Raw genomic sequence first — 22,796 nt, 5'->3', positions numbered from 1 at the left:
ATATAGGTACATAGGAAGGTTCGGCGTTCAATGAGATAGTTCGCCGGTTCCCACGGCACACGACACTATAAACACCCACGAGGCAACTCACCGCTCCGCGCTCACTCGCGCACGCGAGGACTACAGTGTATTAGCCATATAAACACTCGCGCACAGACACACGTGCAATGCATGCGTTCATTCTCAATGCGTAGAACGGAGACTGGGAAAAATGCACGCGAGCAAGCGACGCCGTATATTAGTGCAATAAAAGCGAGAGTCGCTGTGTGCGTGTGTATGACGAGCGCGCCGATTTCCTAGAGCGTAATGTAATCTGGGCGTTAAATAGGGGCGGCATTTGTGGATATTGTATACGGGAGAGACATTATACGCGAGTCTATGGAGGATGAAAAGGGGTTGAGGAGTGATTTTTTGAGAGAACAGTCCGTTGTGTATGCTATACAGCGCGTTTATGTAAGAGATATCTGCGGGTGGAGTGGAATGCGATCGAGCCGATAAATATTAATTCGATTGCGGTACTTGTGTGTGTATATAAAGCGTGAGAGAAAGACCAACGTAGATGTGTGTATGAGGTACACTGATAGATGATTTTTTCGCGGGACGAAAGTGTAGCGCAAGCGGGACATGCCGCGATTTAATGACGAATATTTTGTAATGCCTGCGCATGATCGCCGTATATTCTACGGAGAAATCTATTGCGCGGAGATGTGTGTATGTATTTGAATGTAAGAGGCTTTTATTCCATGGGTATATGATATTGTACGATCTAGTCTAGTGAAAAATCGTAATTGGGTTATTATTACGTTGTATTATAATATGCTTCGGATTCTATTGGACTACGTTGATTGCGATTGTGATCATCGTTGACATTTTTGCCGTTAGGATCGATAATTATTACGCTCGAATGTATCGAGAGTATACGATTCGATTACGTTCGGTATAACAACGCAGATCGTTCATTTGACTCGCAATAGTTGGAAAATATGCCATTGTTATATCGCGGGTGTGGATTACAGCATCGCAAGAAAAATCCAACAGTTCCAAAAATTCCAAATCTACCAGACACTTCATTACGCTCATAAATAGAACGGCCAGCTGAATTATGGAATTCCAAAGCCGATACAGCGAAATGTGTTTTCCCACTAAACACCGGTATTACGACATTAAACGAATGTTCGAACGGAGAAATAATTTTTTCCCTCTCCCTCTCCAAAGCCATCGGTAAAACTCGAAGTAAGTATGACGAATTCTTTAGGGGGGGGGGGTACTCAATTATTGCTCGTTAAAATTATCTCATAGAGCCGGCGAAAAGCAAAACCACAAAGAGAGAACGCCCATAACGATTCATAACACAATTCCCCCAGCCATTTCCGCGTTCGGGACTAGACTAGCCCAGTTTCACTGGAAGAAAGTATAAGTATATACGCTCGATGCTCGAGGAGTCGTAAAAGCCGAGATGCCGAACCCATTTCTTTCGGAGACTCATCGTAACGCGAACGACACGGCGACAGTGAACTGCGTGCATCATCGCAAAAATGTTATTTGTTTCAACTCAAAGAAATTCGTAGCTATACTTCTCGATCATAATACACACGCAACCGCACACACACGTCCTACACTATATGACACAACGAAACCACACGGCCGAAGCGAAAAAATCAAAGTCCTCCACACCCCCTCAAAGCGAATTCACATTCTCGCGGCGGTGGCAACCAACTCCACGGCCCATTAACTCTCTAAGCAGCCATCTAGGCGAACCAATCTCAGGCTCGGTGAACGGCCGCCTCGCCGTACACAGCTCCACGCCCGCGCTCTCCGGGCGTATTACTCTCTCTCTCTCTTGCGCTTGCGCGCGCGAACTAGCCCCTGGGCCTTTTTGCCGGACGCGATATTACGGCATTGTGTTCCGCGTCCTTGAACGCAATAGCTCGCGCCCCGTTTTCCTCCTCCTCAGTCGCCCTGGTCATCTCGTTTTATCGGGGATTGGACATCGACGAGACCGATGCTAAGACACGACGGGCCCTGATTTAGCTTTTAATTGTGTACGTACACGCAAGTGAAATAGCTATGACATCACCTACATGCGGAGACACCGATGATTCGACAAGATTACGCGAGAGAGTGAGGTCGATTGGATCTCCCGTTGAAATGTGTGTAATTCCGTTTCGAAATTATTATGCGGCTTTGACAGGTATCATGAGATTTGTTTGTATCTCGATTTCGCTTCTAAATGGATCGGGACTGCCGCGAGTGCTATGCGCTCATATGTTTGTGTATATCGATCCGGATTGGTTGTATAACTCTGCGAATACCCCAACGACGCTCTACTTTTGTATAATACAGTTTTCTACGCGCGCTCGATTTTTAATTCAACAAAGCGCGCAGTGTATACTTAAAAACGTTGCTTCGACGGAGCATATAAAAGTCGTCTGAGAAAGCGGCTATTTTTACGCGCTCGATTTAGCGTGTAATTCCTGTAACTCACCATGAAATTCTACGTGTACGCGCGGCCGTACTTCTATTCACATGTGTACCTATTTCGTGACTTGCGACACCGCGCGGGTATTCGCTCTTTTTAAAAAGATAATACATTTTGTATACAGTCGCGTGCGTACACGTTGCCTATACTCCTGATCACATCGTTCAGATTAGAACCAATTAAACCCGAAACCTGGACACAATGGTCTGTCGAGTTTGCCGACAAAAAAGTCATTTTAATAGTCGATTAGATATGCCGCCGTGCGGAGTATAGCTTATTAAGCATCCAGAGGCCGTTGATTCGTCCATGAATCATCGACTCGGAATTTCACTCGCGTTGGAGATCGGTCTTATGAAATGTGTCAATATTAAGCCATTTCGCGGGTACTCCTGACGGCGTGTCTGTTACGAAAACGCGGAGGTGGATTTTATAATTTAGACCGTATAGCTTTTAACCGATATTTTTTCTCCTCTCATCCGGGTGATGAAGTGCTGGGATCGATATGACGATTGCGGAGTGGGAACTGATACATTCCCGCGAATTTAATTCTATTGTGAATTGAATAGAATTAAAAGTAAACACCGCGCGCGAGAGCTATCGGTTTGCAATAAATTTATCCGCCGGTGTCATTGTATATGACGATGTGGGCAGGCTGGGATTGGAATTATTCACAGGTTTTGCTTTTAATTTTTCTGAGATCACAAATAAAGCCAATTTAGCTTCCTGCACTTCCTCAATTAAAAAAACTTGCACAAGAGTTAATTGAAATTTTCGAGAGAGACTTGGTACTGTCGAAATTCGTAAAAGTCAGCTCTTTTGTATTCTAATTTAACGACTTCCCGCGTTCAATTAATTAGCTCCATATTACGGCCGCATTACAGACTATAACGTAGTTTTGTCTTACGCAACGCGAAAACCGAGCTACACGCAAAACCGCAGCAACAAAACGATCGTTTTGCCCACCGGTACACAACACATGGAGAGCAAATCAACTCATCCTCTGCGCGTTTTCTCGCTCGTACCGTTGCGCAATGTTTATATTATGAAATAAGATAAACGATATACCTCCCGAACCAATAATTACAATTCATTGTACAGCAGCGACGAGAGCAAGCCATCGTCGACTGCTGCTGCAGAAGGAACAAAATCATCAGCGGTATAACCCGTGCAGAACGTCTAATATAGTACAGAGATTCCCCGTAGCTAAAAAAGCCCCGGCAACATCTCATTAACGAGAGCCCGAGCTGAACCCATAACACAGCAGTCCCATCCTATATGACCAATTAAAACGTGTATAACATCGTACCGACGTTATATTCGCTCTGCAGCTTCTCTCTCTCTCTATATATATATATATATATATATATATATATATAACGTATACACTCACTCGCGCATCAATTTTCCACGTCGATTAAGCCCGCCGCGCAGTGCAGTGTCTTTACGAGAGGAGGATGAGCATCGGTCGTGACATTCGGCGCGACAACGCTAGGTTCGCTCTCCGTGAAGTGGAAAGAAAGTGCTTCTGCAGTTGTAAGCCACTGTGAACACGGTCTCTCACCTCTATTATGTGTATTAGCCTCGCTTTCGCAATTCGCGGATGAGGCAGAGAGAAACGACTTGCTTTCCATCGCTGCGCTGTGTATACTTCGGACGCCTCGAGTCGAGTTTGCGAACGGGATGAAGTTGTGTTTTCGGAGTTACCGGGTATACACGATGATGATGATGGGCTTTTCGGTTTTCATAGGCTCGTGTTTGGGATGTAGTGATTCGAGGTATTTTAAGGAGAGATTGTTTTGATTAGTCGGAAGAGGTGAAATCAGCTGCGGAGAGCTTCGGAGCGTGAAGTCGGTGGAAATACAGACGGACTGCTCATATACTACAACTGCAACCTATTCTACTGTTGTTATGCTTGAATCGTATCGGATAGGCGGGAAATCTCAACCCACGTGGGCATGATTCAATTAACTTTCATTGCTTAATTAAGAACGCACGGCTGACGATCTTTGATTCACAGACTCGGTTTAATTAATTAAAAAGTGAAACGATCATACGAAGCAGCCGACGTGAAAAATGTTCTTACCGCTTAATAATCACTGGCTAATGCCGTTAACGACAATTATATCCCATGAGTAGATTTTTTCCACAGTGCAACGCTTCACGCACATCAAATTTCTCATAGTACGTTGACTTACTATACTTTTAAACGTCCATAAATAAAGCGACGTTCACCCATATAGCAGCGAAAAAATCGCTAAAATTGGTCGATCACCGAGATCGGCGATACAAAGATCGACTTTTTCGTGTCGGCTACGGCGCATTGAATCGCATTAATCATCGTGACGCTTTCCTGAATAGGCAGCCGTGGCGAAAGAAAGCGACAGTGAACGCAACGAGGTACGGCGTGGCGGCCGTCACCGAGCTCCCGTTTAACATCGCTCGCCGATCGATCGATTAAAAGGGTATATATATAATGCGGATCCCGGTGAAACCGTAAAGCTGCGCTGTTCAGTCTTTCGAGAATGAAAATATGGGCCTAATTTAGATCCATATCGATCTGCCGGAGATTGCGCGCGGGATTCCTGGGATTCCGGACTGGACTTTTCTCGTCGCTGTGTATAAATATATATAAAGATAGAAAGCGAGAGTTATGCTATGTAGAGTCGATGCTCGAGATATTTTTGATTCGGTGGAAGCCGCTCGATATACGCACCCATAACTCGAGGATCCCGTCGAATATCAGATGAAGTGTCGCGATTAGCGACTTTCTAAAATTAGATAACTTTACATGGATTTTAATACGCGCCGGTTATGCGATCATGCACATCGAGCAGTAGCCGCTAGACAGATGTATCTAGGATTTTGTCGGAGGAATTCCGTGAAACATTCGTATAAACGCTCGAGTGTCACTCTCGTGCAAGTGTATTCTGGCATAACTAATGCTGATTACAGATCGAGCGCGTATAATAATACAGATCAACCGAACGATGCGGGCAACATCTATTGTGGATGTCAATTATATAAAGCGGTACCGCGCTCGGTGAGCGCGTAATGCAATAGACGTTTGCACTTCAATGACGAACATTGAAAGTATGTACAGCGCATTGCTCTCGGAGCTGAGAGCGGCTGTTCACACGCTGCGCTCTATGGTCTGAATACTTATTACAGTCTTGTTTTCGCATACAATTTTTTTTCTTCTCGATTTATTTGAATAATCGCCGAGAGATACAGAAGGAGAGCTGATGCGAGTTCCATGTGATTAGGTTACGCAACACGGCAAATGACACGACCGATCATAATTTGCCGAACTGCGTTTAGAACTTTTTTGACTCTTAATTTCGTGCGGGATCGAGAGACGCTCGTACGTTTAATAGAATAGGAAGCCGGCAATTTGCGTTTTGGTGTAATTTCCGACGGTTTAACTTGAATTGCAGATTCGTTTATACTTCTGACACTCGTAATTTGAATTTATTTTTACGAACGATCGCACGTTTCAACTAATTATATCGGTTATTCAACGCGGCAGGCATCGCATTCACGTGCACCAGTTTTATTTTCTAGTTTCGCACTTTCCCTTTTCAATGTCAATCGAAGCGCACTATAGCGACGACTGTATATTTTGCACCAGAAATTTGAATTTTTCAACCACCATTTCCGCAACTGCGCCTTTCACACATCGCCGTTAAAAGTTTTTCCTTTCCGCTCCGCGTAAGTACTTCGCTCTCTCAAGAGAAGCCGGAAAAAAATCGATCCACGACTCGATCCGTTATAAAATTGAAATACACCGCGTGTGTGTGTGTACACTCCGAGTAAACGCGCGGCAACTTCCTCGGCGCTAATCGGAAGCGCAAATCTTCCACTTAATAGGGAAGCCGCGCTTGCGGCGCGTGCACTTCCTCTCGAGCGAAAAATTCCTCCCGCGTCCATATACGCGAGTACATTATACGTTTTGCAATTAACTCCGCGAATTAATTTCTCTCCCTACATACAAATACTCGCCCATCGTCATAACTCCGCGGCGCTTTCTACGCGCACGCCGAATAAATAATTAATGAATCATTGCTGTATAGGCGCGAGCTTTTCAATAATACACTTCGGTTCGGTTTTCATCATCATCGACGCGAACGTGAACCCGAAAGAGTAAGACGGCGGAGAGAGAGAAAATTCTGGATTAAAAAGTGGGACAGGAACGACGCGGATTACGCAACGATTCTCAACCGGTCGCGTACTTGCTTATGTCGTTCGCTCGTGCGAAGAGGAGAAATGTGAGCAGCACTTTTGGTTGTGGCGACTTTTCACGCGAGGCGAAGAAATTCGTCTTTATTATTCTCGGTTTTTTGTGAGCGATGCGATACGACGACAATGGGATAGCCGCTTTTGGCGGTTGTGAATGATCTGGTTTATTATACTAACGTGTCGGCTTTGCTGCTATGACGATGAAGAATGAAAGTGTATTATTGTGTTTACGGAGTTGTTATCTCATGCTTTCATTTTTGAATACCTCTTTTTTTCGTAAGGCAGGTGCAATCCGTTTATGGGCGCGCGGGTTCAAGTTCTTTATTACACGGGCCAGTTGTGAAATTTACTGTTATGGATTTTTTTACATTCGGGATAAAGTACACAGGGATCTGTTTTGACTGTAGAGAGCGGTATCGGCCGTGGAAACCAGTTTTAATATTGACAAACATATATCTTTCCGGATAATTGATCTTCGGCAACTGAACGTAAAAGCTTCTGCTTCCGTGTGAAAGAGGTGGGTCGGTATTTTCAAGTTTATGCTCCGCACATAATTGTTGTGAAATACTCAAAAAATATTCAAAAATGAACGTTCGAATCGTCGTATATTATGTAAAGAGTGTAACATTTGTCATCTCGAAGTAGAATCTATCTGCCTAAAGAGGAAGAGATACAGCTTAATTGAGTAAAAGCACACACTAATTAGTTAAGTGCTATCCTGACTAACACAGGTAGCTGCCACAGCTAACGATTCTAATATGCTAAATCAAAGCCTGAATACACGCCCTTTTCTCAGCGCAGGTATATGATATCGGATCATCCTGAATTATTCAACGGGATGAATTTATCATAAATTTCAGTCACACGCAAGAACGGGCATAGCCGTCAAGCCAGAGCAAAAAAACGGAAAATCTTAAATACAGCTGAAACAACGAAGTCATTGATCAGGAAGTCAACAATAGACCATAGATAAAAGCCGCGTCGTCGATCCTGCCTTTTATATACAACGGGCCGTACTCTCCGGGCCCAGTTCTGTCATCTTATAACACGCGCAGCACAGAATAATAACATCGCGAGTAGCTCTCTCTCTCTCTCTCTCTCTCTCTCTCTCTCTCTCTCTCTCTCTCTCTCTCTCTCTCTCTCTCTCTCTCTCTCTCTCTCGTGACGAAACATGCGTTTCGGAAGGGAAGCCAAGAAGAAGACTAGTTTCTTACGAAAGCCGTGTGTACACGGCGACGGGCGGCCCCGCGTGTGGGTACACGCGCTGCAAGACATCCGGAGCGCGAAAGGCTATATGAGAAAATTACGCGAAACCCAGGGAGAAACAGAGAGATAGACGTGAAATTTTTTCTCCACTGCACACCGAGTGCAACGACGCGCCGCAAGGAGAAGAATGAATCGAGTGAGCAATCATCTCGCCCCCTTTGCGCTCGATCGATTATATAAGCTCGCGATAATCATGCGAAGAATGGGTAATTAGGATGTACGCCGACGTGCCGAGAGCGTCAATCCCTGAGAAAGTGTCGCTTCGCCGGCGCTGCTATTATTAGGCTTAATTTTCGTTTGTGAACGCGCGTGCGAAGCGAGATTTTTGATTTTCGAGCTTTTGTTATCAGAGTTATTACACCGGGGAGGTATTCAATGAATGCGAGTTTAATTACGAGGTTATTGCAGGGGCTGCGAGGTGGAGTTTGCGAGGATAAAAAGAAAACTGGTTTTCGGATAGTAAATCATTGCCGTGCAGCGGTTGAGCAAGTTATCACATGTGCAGTGTCAGTAGTAACAGCCGTGAGTATTCGGACGACGAGGCATTCAAATTCCTCGGGATTTATGGTATTGACAACGATCGAGTTTTTGATTAGCAGCAGTGCACAATGCGACGTTTACTCTGTGTCATTTGCAAGTAGATTAAGACTCGGAGTCGTATAGCATGATGATAATAGTGTCCGAGCGGATTACCATTGTTCAATATATTGAATTTCCTTTGCGTGAAAGTAAGAGTAGATGTATTCGCGTACTGAATCCTCGATCATTCGATTAATCTTCCCACATTAGTCGCATCGCTTATTCGAGAACGATGTCAAAGTCGCAGAAAACACACGGCGCGACGCTTACAAACGCCGATCAATGAAAGTGGACGTTGACAAATCGGATGCGCGCGGAATCGAAAATACCCGTCCGGATGTCGCACGTTCTGGTTTGACACGAATCGCCACTATACTCGGTGCAATGTATACGCGTACGTGAAAACACTCGCTGATTTTTCCTGCGATCCGTCATATAACACACACTCGAGAAGCTCGTGTGCAAGCGGTCCGCGTCCACTTTTCGAGAAAATGCGGTCTTCTCTATTAGGATGAATTTCTATGCGGCCTCGCTTTTCACGAATGACGAGCGGCTTAATGGATCATTGCCAGGCTCATCCTCTCTCTCATGCTAATTTCTCGGCGCACGTATAGAGCAACACATACACGTTCACCCATTAGGAGAGAGAGAATGAGGCGCTTCGCGGAGAAGGTGAGCGAAGATCGTTAATAGACTTTCGTTGTTTTTGAAAGATCTAAGCGTATCATTTACTTGGATGTCTATGAGTGTAAGTGCGCTCGGTGGTTTTGAGTTGCATTATACACACACGCTAATGTAGATTTTAAATAAAAAAGCAATTATAAACGAAAGCGCGCTGTCTGGCGTTTGAGGAAAGCAATTCGAGTATGCAGGACACATTTTTCATTTCTTCAAAAACGGAAAAATGTACTACTTTCGTATTGCGGAATTAATCGCAATATTATAAAGTATACGCACACAATCGAGAAAGATCGCGATGCAGCCGTCCGTCGTCAAGGAAAACCGAAGAGTCACGCGAGAGAGCGCGAGCTCGTTTAAACACTTAAAAGCGCGGCAATTATGAAGGAGCAGTGCAAAAAAATCGCTTCTCTCTCCCTCCCCTTACAAAATTTCGCAAAAGCCATAGTTTGCGTAAGAAGCGCACGTAAACGTACGACGACGCAAAGCGTGCATATCGAAAAAAAGGACGAGATAGACGGTGTATATAAGGGAGAGAAAAAAGGACGAGAACACACACACACACGAAACGCGAAGCGAACTCTCGATTATAAAAAGACTTAAGAATTCGCGTGAAAGTAGGAGATCGAGTAAGATGAGCGCGCTCGCGCGCACGTTTATACACATAATCGGGCTTTTTGTCCCGAGTTGGATTATATGCGCTGCTATGCGTGCATGCGCCGGCAGACTAATGGCTCTTCTATGTCGAAGGATGATCATCCGAGAAACTCGGAAGCCAATTAAAATTCGCGAACACCAAGATCCAGCTGAGTTATGCGCTGAGTCTGACAAATGGTAGTGGATGTGCTAATTTGCTGCAATTTTTCTTTTTTAAAATAACGCACACCGTACATTCGAAAATTCAAACGATGATAATCGATCCTCTCTCGATACACATCAGAGCTGCAGCGAGTACATAATATAATGATAATAATCCTCGAAAAGCGATCCTCTCCGTGCCCGTCGATGCTTCGTGAATCTCTCTCTCTCTCTCTCTCCCTACGTAATACCATACATACAGGGCATACAAATCGTGAGAAGTTTAAAAGCACGTACCAGCAGAATAATCCTCATGGCGGTGGTGAGTGTGTGTCAGCGGCAACGGCGCACTGGCTCTTCTCTCCGTCTCTCTTCGAACAACCGGCGAAATAAAACAAAAGGTCTTCTCAGCTCTCTGTGAATCTCGAAGAACTTTCTTGTTGCACCGATCTCTGCTCGACGAAACGCGAAACACACAGCGGTGGGGCAGAGACAGACTTGGTCGTACAACGTACGAAATGTATACGTGTGTGTGTAGTGCAAGTGACGTTGAGGAACGATCCTCCGTGAGTTTCACCGAGCGAGTGCAGCCGGATAGAAGCCGCCACGGTCCTTTATAACCTATACGACACGCTTTTGCCAATAGTGGGGGCTTTCTTTTCCTTCTCGCGCGCGCTCTCCGCTCGCTCTCTGCTCACTCTGTATATTATACACGTCTTTCTCTCTCTGGCATTGCGCGCTCCGGTAGGCAGTATGTATACCCATATACCTGGCGGCGGCTGTTACGGGCTGCGCCGAATTTTCTTGCTTCGAACCGGGCGTAGGTTGGTAGTGCGGAGAACTTGACACTTTTACTCGGACGACGATCGAGAGTGTTCCACATTCCTGCGCGCTGGGGGCTTTTCTTTGCTTTCTTTGTCGGCTTTCGGAGCCAACTCCTCGCTGTGTTGTATACGTGTATTGTCGAGCGAGAAGTGGTAACACATGAGTAGGGACTTTTGTCCAAGGTCGTTTGTAACCGTAGCGTAGGTCGTAGAGGCTAGAGGAGGCTTGCGCGGTATTGAATTATCTTGTCAGCGCGGGCTTATGCGCGCGGACGATATTTTATATGGAATTTTTATGCAGCCGACGGAGGCTGAGGGGACCAGAGCTTGTCGTGAAGCATTGTCGGGGTGATTTCTAATGTCATTGTTGTGATGTGTAATATGATGGCCGATTGTGTAACGATCTTTTTTTTTACTCAACCGGTTCTTAGAGACTAATGCACGTCGGCGTTCTGTCAAAGTTGTATTATTGCATCGGTATGGGTCTCGTATACTATCGATGCAAACTTTGTTTGGTATTTCATAGTACCTATAACGGACTATAAAAACAGAATAATTATAAAAAAAGAGGATATAAGAGTCTCGAATGCGAGCAGTTTCAATACGCATACATTTTGAAAAGGCACACAAGTGAAAGTGAAACAATATTTCTAGTTTTCTCTTGTGGGCACATTTAATTTAATATGCACGTATGACATCATTCGCCATTCTCAAGGCAATGCGCCGGTTTCGAGGCCACTAATTCACAAACTTCCGGCCATAAACGCGCGACAATATTGCGACTCTTCCAAACAATTATCGAAGGAAGATTTAAAGCGAAACTCACGTGAGATGCAAGGGAACGTCAATGAACGTCGATAAATCTTCCGGTTGGTATAGGCTTTGGTGAAAATTTACAATGCGCAAAGAAATAATAACGCGTCGTTTGCGCATAATGGAATAAATGTGCGCAAGAGCGGAAAGTACCAGGAAACGTACTTTTTTCAGACGTCAGACGTTAATACGCGTATACGTTTGCTCGGCTATGTTTAACACGTGTGTGTGTATCTTTGCAGGTACGAAACTTTCTATACACGCCAGACGAATTATCGAAGATAACAGTTACTTTATCATTGTGAAGTTTGTGTAATTTGGAAAAAATTCGCCAATTCTAACAATTCCCTCTTGCGGAAAGTAAAAGCAGTCCATCGCATAATAAAATTATACGCGGGCTCCTAATCGCGTACGATCGAGATCCTTCGATATAATGTTCGAGCAGAATTTATTCTTCCGAAACCTATGAGGTGAGGTCAGATCAATAGAGGAAATCGTATCGCCCTCAGATGCTATCTCCACAACCCAACCGAATTCCAACGATTCGAAACTCGCCATCAGGGCATCCTGGATCGCGTAAAGCCTCCGCACACAGCAGAGACGTAATCAACACACGTTCGAGCCTCTAATTTCACGTTCAACGATCCCTGCCGGTAATTTCGGGTTTCCCGGTCTCTATCCCCCCCTCTATCTCTTTCCACTTCATACTCGCATCGGAGAACCACCACTGCCACCGTCGATTTCCCCCCGAGTAAAAGTAAAAGAGAGCGCGGCGCGCCACAGGAAAAAGGACGGAGGCGTACACCACGTTCGCCGCGCGAGCGCTCTCGATATTAGCACGGCCATTGCCAAATCCCATCGACGCTGGCATTGCCAAACGAGCGCGAAAAGGCTGAGCGACTGTCTCCCTGTGCGTCGTCGTTGTTGTCGTGTACGCGAAGGAAAGGATATTCTAGGACGACGCATGGAATTGTCCGCGTTGGGCAATGGAGTGGCTTTTTGACGTGGGCACACGACGACTGTAACGGGTTATAGTTTTGATGGTTGGTCAATGCGGATGCACCGAGAGAGGCTTGATTATAGAGCACGTTTTTTACGTCGTTGAAAATGGGATTTTGTGAAATTTTTGGCGATTGCCTTTATATTGGCTCGGGCTTTCTAAATGGACGGTGAGACGTGCAGAATTAACGAGTATGACGAATGATTTTTATTTTGAAGAAATAGCCCCCTGGAATAACAATGAGTGTACAGGAATCCTTCAAATTGAATGCGCGCGCGATCGATGATTTATATCGGTTGCAGCGTTGGAGATATTTAAAAAAACGATGGAGTTGTTATTTTTCTTTTTAATCTCACGAAATGCTTTTTTAAGATGAACGAATGAGATTGTGAAATGATTGCAGAGAAATCGTAATTATGTAAAATAATAATTATTGTCACGATCCGAAGATTGTTTTCATTGATTATTTATGTCAGCTCGCGTAACCACTGAAACTGGTTCTCATATTATTAAGTTCACGGATTCAATTGAGCAAAAAATCGGTCGGCTTCTACAAGCAACAAATTGGCTAATTATTCAATTCGTGTATAAGAAAGCGAGTTCACTTCGCGCGAATTAAAGTAGAAAAAATGACCGAAACTGGTCAGACACAATAGTAAACAAGAATATTTACCGTGTGAATTCGTGAGCCAAAACGGCATTTTTCAACTTTCTCATTTAAGTAATTAACCAAGACCCCTTTAAATGCGAATTCCCACAGCTCACACGCGTTACATATGGAAAACGTTTCACACACGCATCGGAGACAAATCGCGAGCGCATTTGCAAATCAAAGCTCTCGCTAATACATAATATTTCAGCCGCCGAAATTTCTAATAGTTACGCATACACAGAAGCTGCATGTAGACGAAACGAGTGATAGGCGAAGCACAGGCGGATGCGCAATTGGCCAACGTGAACTACGCAGGAGGCCGTGAGAAGAATCGCAGGCGTACTTGCGTACACGCATATGTACATTCCCGATCCGTATGCGATCTATAGTATATATGTATAATGAGGATTGACCGATGATCCGTATTTTCGATATTGGAATGATCGGACTACGATGCTAATTAGCGATTTACCTGTGCTATTGCGTGCGTGCGCTACTAGAAGCTATAACGCTTCAGTAGCATGTGTTATGACGCAATAAAAGAGCGATCGGATGACGATTTAAAAAAGGCGCGCTTTACGATTCGATAATTGATTCGGTATGTCTTGAATTAGTCAGGTAGATGGGAAAAGTTATTAGATTAAATGCTTCGTGTGAAAGAGCAGAGTTCGGGATATCGGAGCGTGGAGGCCACTCTTTTTTTTTTTTTGTTGCTGGATGCAGTGAGTCGTAGAATTGAAACTTTCATTGGTAGTCAATCACTCTCGATGTATGCTGTTTTTGATTCAATGTGAATCATAAAGCGAAAATGAATGATTGTATGATTATATTATAGCAGAACATAAAAGTATATTGTGTATTAAGGGTGTAACACTTAGACCAAGTGTGGAGCCTCTACACTGAGAAAATGAACCTTCTGGAGACATAAGGATAATCCTGTAAGTAATAAAATTTGGTAGCAAAATGACTTTCATTTTGCATCCAAAAAAAATAATTTTTCGCAGAATGAACCGCTCGGAGCCGCTGGTAGAATCGGTTCGTCGGCAGGAGTTTCGAGCGAGAAAGCACGTATATACTATATACGTGCATATACAACTCCGCGGAAAAGGTACGTCGTGCCCGGCACAATGAAAAAGCACCAGACAGCGTCGAGTGACTCCCGATATATCGCGCGGAGTGTTTCTAACGCGGTGTTTCTAACCTTCTACTCTTGCGGGTTTTCTAGAGCAGCGCGAGCACCACTGTTTGGACGAACGAACCGCTCGGAGCCGCTGATGGAATCGGCTCGTCGGTAGAAGTTTCGGACCTCAGACGTCTTGTGTGCTCCGACTGTGTAAATTTAACGTTGGCTTTTATTTTCATTGGCTTATCGTTGTAAGTAGCAAAATGGTAAATTTATGGAAGATTTATCTATAGTTATGCAAATTTTCCACATTTTACTAACGAATACAAGCACAACTTATGTAATTCGTAAACTGTGGACTTGCTTAGGCTTTAACGCTCATTTGCACAGCTACAGTATAGATCAGTTAAACTGTTGGTCACTAAAAAAGAGCACTGAGCTGCTTAGATATAAGGGGAAATCTACAGAAAATATGCAGTTAGAGTGCTCGAAAATCCGAAAAAAAAAAATTCGATGCTACATCGCCGCTACCACACTTTTCTTATCCTTTGAGGTCTATAGAACACTGAAAAGGCGATGATCCTGCGATATCGACCTCGGCACAATGATTTCTGGGCGATTTACATTTTTTTTCGTGAAATTTTCGTCGTAAAAATTCATGAAAAGTAGCCATTGTTCAACGGCATGTACTCAAGCTCTGGGGGTGCAAACAGTAAATGCGTATTTATAGGATCAAAGTATGAGATAAAATCTTCAATTTTAGCCCTGGTGAGTTAAAAATAGTTGCTTACATTCAAAGTTGTCTTGGTCTGAAAATAGCGAAAAATCGAAATTTTTCATAAAAAACACAAGGTAATTTTTTTATTTTAAAATCCTAATAACTTTTTACTCGGGCGGTTGTCGTCACCCATCCGGGGCTTAAATTGAAGCTCCTTTCTTGTACTTTGATTTTACCAAATTAGATTAACATTTTATTTGTTGATTTTTAACTCACCAGGGCTAAAATTGAAGATTTTATCTCATACTTTGATCCTATAAATACGCATTTACTGTTTGCACCCCCAGAGCTTGAGTACATGCCGTTGAACAATGGCTACTTTTCATGAATTTTTACGACGAAAATTTCACGAAAAAAAATTTAAATCGCCCAGAAATCATTGTGCTGAGGTCGATATCGCAGGATCATCGTCTTTTCAGTGTTCTATAGACCTCAAAGGATAAGAATAGTGTGGTAGCGGCGATGTAGCATCGAATTTTTTTTTTCGGATTTTCGAGCACTCTAACTGCATATTTTCTGTAGATTTCCCCATAAACCAATGCATAAACTTGTGCCTTCCAAAGATGGCCAATCATACATATGTGCTACACCTAAGCAGTTTCTTATTTTCTGTTCCTAAAACTTTACAAATGTAATATTATTTTTTATTAGAGAACAATAACGCTGATTCATTTCAACAATATTCTCGTACTGTTATTTCATAAATCCTTTTACTAAATGTCTTGATTGAAAATGATTTTCTCTCAAGGCAAAATGTAAAACCTCATTACGACAAAATTATTTCCTCTTGTCGCAATTAATATTTGTACGCAAAGTATAATCCTTTCGTCGCTAAAAGACATCCTCTAGGTATCAAAATTGAGATGAAATTACTCTTGAGACAAAAGGATTCCTTTTGTTGTAAGAGGGTCATTTTTTCAGTGTACAAAAGACAGTTTTGGCATAGATAACATACCGCTATATATGCGCTGGTGTTGCCAATAGCGATGAGGAAAGTAGAAAGTGCCTATGCGCCACCTATCTTCGCAAGCTACAGACTAGAGAGCCGTATTAAGTTCCAGCGCTTTGATAATTTCACTAATAATCAATGCTAATCAATATTATCAAATTAAATCATCAATAATTCTCGTACCTTTCGTTCTCGAACCTAAAATTCATCACCTATACGATTTAATTTAGTGAAAACCTAAATACTCCAGAAGAAAAAAAAATCACCACGAATCATTAATAACCTCGCGATAAAACCTCCTGTCAAGAAATAATCAGACTTTTCCATCCGCACAAAAAGCTTCCAAGCGGCTCACATATTACAAACATTCCATCAGCAACGCGCGGCCTATACACCGTGCAGGACTTTCGCCTTCATTGAAAAACTTACAAATTGAATGTCGCGCGTGAAATCGATCTCGCGTCTCTAAACTCCGAACGTCATCGCCGTGCATAGCGTGGAAAATCGAAAATCACGTATCATCCAGCGACGCGAGCGATCCGATAATAATAACGATAATTACGATTCCAGTCGTCAGCTGTTGGATGTGCCCCGTGAGTCGTCCTCTCTCTCTCTCTCTCTCTCTCTCTCTCTCTCTCTCCCTCTCTCTCTCTCTCTCTCTCTCTCTCACACACTCCTCTCGTCTAAACGTCGCAGTCATCAATGGAGAACCGCAAGTATTATACACGCAGAGGATGAATGGATGTGTGTATACGTATAGGCACCACGTGATGATGCTGCGGTGCGTTTAGTAACGGGACAGGTTTGGTCGGACACGAGAAAGACAAACGAGCGCCGGCGTAATTAAGCTATTAGGAAAAAAAGACGAGTCGCGTGCGCTGTCTCGCGTCTGTTTCCTCGAGAAGAGTCGCGAGCGATGGTTGTTTCTTCGCTTGTGAGGAAAGTCGCTTTTGAATATGCATTAGCTGTGATAGATGCGGGTTTGTTTACTTGATACAGGTGGTATTCATGAGTAAAATATAGCATATGCTTATTGTACCTCTTTTTACTAGGATTTTAAATCACTTCGAATAACATGTCGATTGATAGTTGGGGCAACAACATTTTTAAGAATTGCATTATTAATGAACAACTAAAATCTACTTATTGCTTGTATCGACCGGTGGACTAGCTGTTTCATAAAGCAGATACTGTTATTGTTAGCTTATGCAACGAAAGTTTATTCTTACGACCTTGTTTAGTTAATGCGATCTAATGTAGTATGCGGGTTATGTCCAGACCGACGTATCAGGTTCGATAAATATACATAATTTATCATTTATAAAACCTAAATGGAAGATATTATTAGCCCATAACATCATATGATACTTGAAGTAATGTAGTAATTTTATGTAAAAGCAGATTCCCTTGCGATCATAGCCGAATGCAGAATGAGTCGATTGAAAATAACGACTAGAGTAAATAATTCAGAGTAAATAATTCAAAATAAACGATGTGCATATAATGCTTTACTTATTTTGCGGTTGTTAAATGGTTATGTATTTACCGTAGACTAAACAGTATATTTTCGCAACACTGAAGAAATGCTAAAAACATGCAATGATAAATGTTCAAAAACTTTAGTGTTGGCTATAAATATAAGCATATAGCTACTCGATTTCTAACTCGATTTTCTTTATTCATTGCGGAATGGATTATCATTAAGTCTCTACCTAATACACAAGTACACTTGAAAAAATTTAGTTCTCTAAAAAAGTCCGTTCTTAGTATACCAAATCGATCCCTCTAAAATCCTCTGTTCCAAAACACCGCAGCGCCAAGTTTAACCCTTGTAAATAACAAACCCAACGTTTACACCACAGCCACGCGAAGATAAATCAGTCTCGCAGACTCTCCTCTGCGAAGCGCAAGCATGAGTATACGACGCAGTTACGAGTTCGATGCACCCAATAGAAGCGCGCAAATTTACATTTTATCCCCATCCAGCGTGAAAGAGGTGTCAAAAAGCCGCAGATAAAGTGTTTTATAATTCATAATATCCCGACTGCTGCTCTCGCTCGTACCTACATATAATAACGGTTAGAAAATCGGCTTCACGTCGCTCTTGGCGGCGGCTGCATGCAGTCAGCTCCGCGTCCGTAAACGGATCGAGTTTGAGAGCGGCGAAAGTTCCTATATACCCCGGTGCAGTGTATAAAGATGGAGAACCCGAGAGCGTGCTCTCGGTTTCGTTCGCTATACTCGGCCGATAACGATGATTCAGTTATACGATGATTTAACTGCCGTGAAGGTGAAGAAAGTGCAGCAGCGGTGGCGCGCGAGTGCAGCTGCCGCGGCTGCTTGACGTGTAGGTGTGCTTGTACACAAGTGCAATTCAATGCCTTCCGCGAAGGCCATTACTCCGGTTACCGTATTTCCTGTGGGCTGGACCAAAATGTACCGACAGTGTGGGTGGATTTACTGGCTGGTCCGGTAGAGTTTTTGGATATATCGTATTTTTACTCGACGATACGCGCTTTCTTATTAGGAGATTTTTTATTTCACCATTTCGTGTTATGGTATTGCGAAGTTCAAACTCGACAAAATAAGAAAGACTTCACCCAAGAAAGAGTAATCCTATATTTCAATCCAGAAAAAGGTAGCAAAACGGCATTGTGCATATTTGCCTTTCTAAAACTCAAAATAAATTAGCCATTCGAGATAAAAAGCTGCAGAGGCCTTGCTATAAATTTAATTCAATTTACGAGTGAGAATAAAAAGCTTGACGCAACGGTCTCTTTGCCCGGAGTGCAATCTTAATGAAACAACCGGAAAAAATCTCGTGCAGTTAAACAAGCGCTTTATATTGTCTCCATTATAATATAAACACAACAGAGAGTAAGAGTAAGCGCGCGAGCGATTCCAAAACAAAAAGAGGCGAAATACATATTAAGAAATGAACACCTTTCTCATTTCGAATACAACATTTCGCGTTCTTGTTCTTCCCGAGGCCTGTATGCCACTGCGTCTCGCACCATAAGATCGACGCTCTCCTCTGTCCGCATATAACACACAAAAGCGCTCGCCTTCACAATACGCCCCGGCTTTCGGACTTTTAGCCATGTTCTGCAAAAACACGCGTGATTCATCCATACATAAACGCGTACACTCGCGCTTTTCATCTCGCGTCCACGGAAAAAAATCGTTCACCTTCACTTCCGCGTCGCTCGAGGGGTCTCGACCGGCGTCGTCACGGATTAGAATTATATCGCCGCTATGCGGCGGTGCATAATGCCGGACATATTCTATTGCTCCGATGGTGTGTAGTGTAACCGGTGTGTGTGTGTGTATGTGTCTCCGTATCTTATGGGGCGACCCTGCAGCGGGCTTTTCGTTTCCGCGCGTGCCTGACGTCACGAGAGACGCGGTTACAACAGCGACTCGTGAGCCGAAAATTAGGATTAAGTAAACGGAACTCCGGCGGCGCCCATTGTTGCCGGGGCCGGAGGCCTTTTGTGTTTTGGAATGTTTTCGGCTTGCCCGCGAGACCATAATGTAAGCTTATAAAGGCGGCCAGCTCTTTTTGAAGGGTATACATCTACGTACGACGAGAGCTGGGCGTAATTGATTACGCCTTCTTTTTTTTGCGCCACACACTGATGGAGAGAGCAGATATTGTCGTCTATTTGGGTTTTATTTGTTTTTTGTCGGACGTTTTTTTACACGGGATTTTAATAAACTTAAGTGGCCGGATAATCGAGGCAATTATCGAGTTTCATGTGTGAGGGCAAGACCTTCGAAGGTCGGATCCTTGTCTGCAGAACGCTGCACGTATTTTGTCAGATTGAAATTCGCGAGCGAGAATTGCGCGAGCAGATCGTTCGTTTGGATAAGGGTTAATTTGTAATTATAGCTTTTTAGAGACAGCGAGTCAGAAGCAAAGTCTGCGTTTATTAAAGATCCTTGGCGTGAGAGCTATTATTTTGATAACAATATGTGCAGAGTCATGCCGAGCGAAATTTCCACGGATTTGCTCAGCGTATACCAATCTAATGCGATACACAGGACTTTCCGTTTTGTGCTGTTGCCCTGAGCAATTTGAAAAATTTACATAGGGTATGAGAAAATACTGTGTGATGCATTACAGATATGGAAAACTTTTTGTTGTGCTTACCAAAGTATTTTAAAAATGCATACCACAAAGCAACTAATGTAGTGCTTAGACGTAAGACTTCTTTTCAATCTAAAATCATTTTCCAAACTTTTTTATTGATGTCACTTTCACACGTAACAAATATGATTCACTCGCGCTGAACATTGTTCGAATCGCAAGTGAGAGCGTACGCCACCAACACCTAAATTACGAGATTTCGTATTCTTCCTAAAGTCACTTAGAAATTCGTACAGAAAATCGGCTTTGCGTAACAGCACCGCCGATAGCGGATTTCTTTACGTGACCGGGCAACGCGATGATAGAAGTCATCGATACCCCGTACGGCTACATAGTAGCCCTGGGCCTTATTCAAAGAGCGTGAAGTACTACATCAATTTGCATTGTATATCGAAGTACCTAATAACATCTTTTTTCACTCAAATTCATTTTGTATATTATATTATATTCGTGCGCCACGGATCGCGAACGATAATGCGCTCGAAGAATATGTTATTAAGGCATCGCCGCTAAAAACTTTCTTCGGCTCTCTCTCTCTCTCTCTCTCTCTCTCTCTCTCTCTCTCTCTCGCTGTGATTTCACGCGCAAATTTCTTCCTGAAAAATTTTACGTAATGAATTTCTAGTCTAATATCATAACTTTTATCTTTACAACAGCACAACATGCATGCTCGATTCTCGAGATAGCGCGCATGCGAGTAGTATTAGATTTGATTACTCGGCTGATAGGAATATTAATAATGGGATTGTCCGATTATTTATTCCTGTTCATATGTATTCTGCTCGATGAATACGTTAACTCAATTTTTTCGTTTCAAATTATATGTGTGATATGAATATGTTTTTGCAGAAAAAGAAACTTCCTTCTGAATCACATTTGGAAGACAGGTCCATTAATTAACGTTTATATACTTTCTACTCAAAGTATAACATCGTGGTAATCGTGTGGATTGCATACAGTGTATAATATAATTTTATGTAAATCCATGCCATGAACATGAGCTTCGAGATTTAGGAGGTACTCGGCATAACCGTGAACTAACTTTATCTAAATATTATGACTTTATTTTCTTTGAGGCCTCGAATCAGATGATCTGCAACATCATTATAAGTTAATACATAATTTTACAGTATTTCATATCGATGAAATTGATTCAAACAATTTGTTGCAACTATATCAATTGTAAAGATCGCACACCAACGAGTGAACATAAGCTCGTAAAACCATTATAACTCATCCAACGTTAGCGTCCCATTCTTCATTTTCACAGTGCATAAAGAAATAGATTTCGTGCCATAGGCTCGAGCTTCTCTCTTCGGTATCGATGCACGATCGATAGAGGTGTGCATGACACCACCGAGTAAACATTGTCTGCGTGTACCCTCCGTAAGAATGTGCATTATCGAGTCGAAGGAGCGTCATGGTGAGAGAGCCGGTGTCATTGCTATCCGGTACGCGCGCTTGCGCATCTATCTCGGACTCCGATATGCAGCCGCCCCCTCGTTTTCCATGCACGAATTATTACGAAAGCTCTTCGAGTTTAGATGGAATATGCGATGTGCATCGAGAACGGAGTTGCGTTTGAATTTTAATTTGCCGGCGGGTTTTAAACGTTGCGCACGCGGCGGTAAGCTGTTTCAAATACTGCATAGAAGGGATTTCGATGGTTCATCCTGTCAGGGTGGAAATGTATACGGCTTTTGGGTAAGTTGAGAAAGGTAGTACACATGATAAAATTAAAAATTGACAGATTGAGTTAAAATCTGATGAATTTACAACCTGGTGTAACATAAATTCACTGTCGAATAGGTCGCTAACAATGCAGGATGCTTATAGCCTTGAAATTTAAATCGATTTTTGCCAAAGTAAAACGTGAGAGTGAAAAATCCGAGCATTGTAGTCCAAGAACAATTTGAAAAACAAGAATTTATCGTTACTTACATGCTGCATTGAATGTATATTGGAACAGAAATAGGTTAGACAAAATATTTAATATCTAGTTTAGAGATTGATAAAATCATGGCGAATATTATAATTGCATAATTTTTTAATTGCTTAAAAATTTATCACAACTCAAATATGCAGCTTATTGAATACTGATTAAAATTGGTAAATGAAACCTTAAACAAAACTGTCGTACTGGGACCCTACTTGTTTATTGAAAAATGTATGAATTCAGCTGATTAAAGTTATTAAAAACAGGTTATTAAAAGAAAATAAACGGTAAAAAATAATCATTATTTTAATGCCTCGTCTATAACATAATTCAAGATACTTACCGATCGGGAATGCTAATTCAATGCATGCACTGTAGTCATTATAGAAATATTCCAAAGTACTATTAAAGTCTGATTTGAATTGACGTCAAGAAATGTGCCATACAGACAAAATGATTCAGCTATTAAAAAACTAACTGCAATACCTTTATAAAGGGAAACAGAAGGGAATGAAGATTATTATAACAACCTCAT

At 42.6% G+C, this 22,796-nt stretch overlaps 1 protein-coding gene across 2 annotated transcripts in view; it reads right to left on the bottom strand.

Moving 5' to 3' along the window:
* LOC100123239 (mucin-5AC) overlaps positions 1-10,720 on the bottom strand; it is a 28,166-nt gene extending 17,446 nt beyond the window's left edge. The window contains exon 1 of one of the 2 annotated variants that reach the window (XM_031927380.2): positions 10,334-10,720. In XM_031927380.2, coding sequence (XP_031783240.1) covers positions 10,334-10,351 — 18 coding nt within the window. In that variant the 5' untranslated portion in view covers positions 10,352-10,720. The remainder of the gene's footprint in view (positions 1-10,333) is intronic. The other variant, XM_003424351.5, reaches the window with a different exon arrangement.
* Positions 10,721-22,796: the final 12,076 nt, after the last annotated feature.

The sequence above is a fragment of the Nasonia vitripennis genome, chromosome 3 (assembly GCF_009193385.2).
Source record: "Nasonia vitripennis strain AsymCx chromosome 3, Nvit_psr_1.1, whole genome shotgun sequence".
Classification (NCBI taxonomy): domain Eukaryota; kingdom Metazoa; phylum Arthropoda; class Insecta; order Hymenoptera; family Pteromalidae; genus Nasonia; species Nasonia vitripennis.
This window is presented reverse-complemented; position numbering and strand designations above follow the sequence as displayed.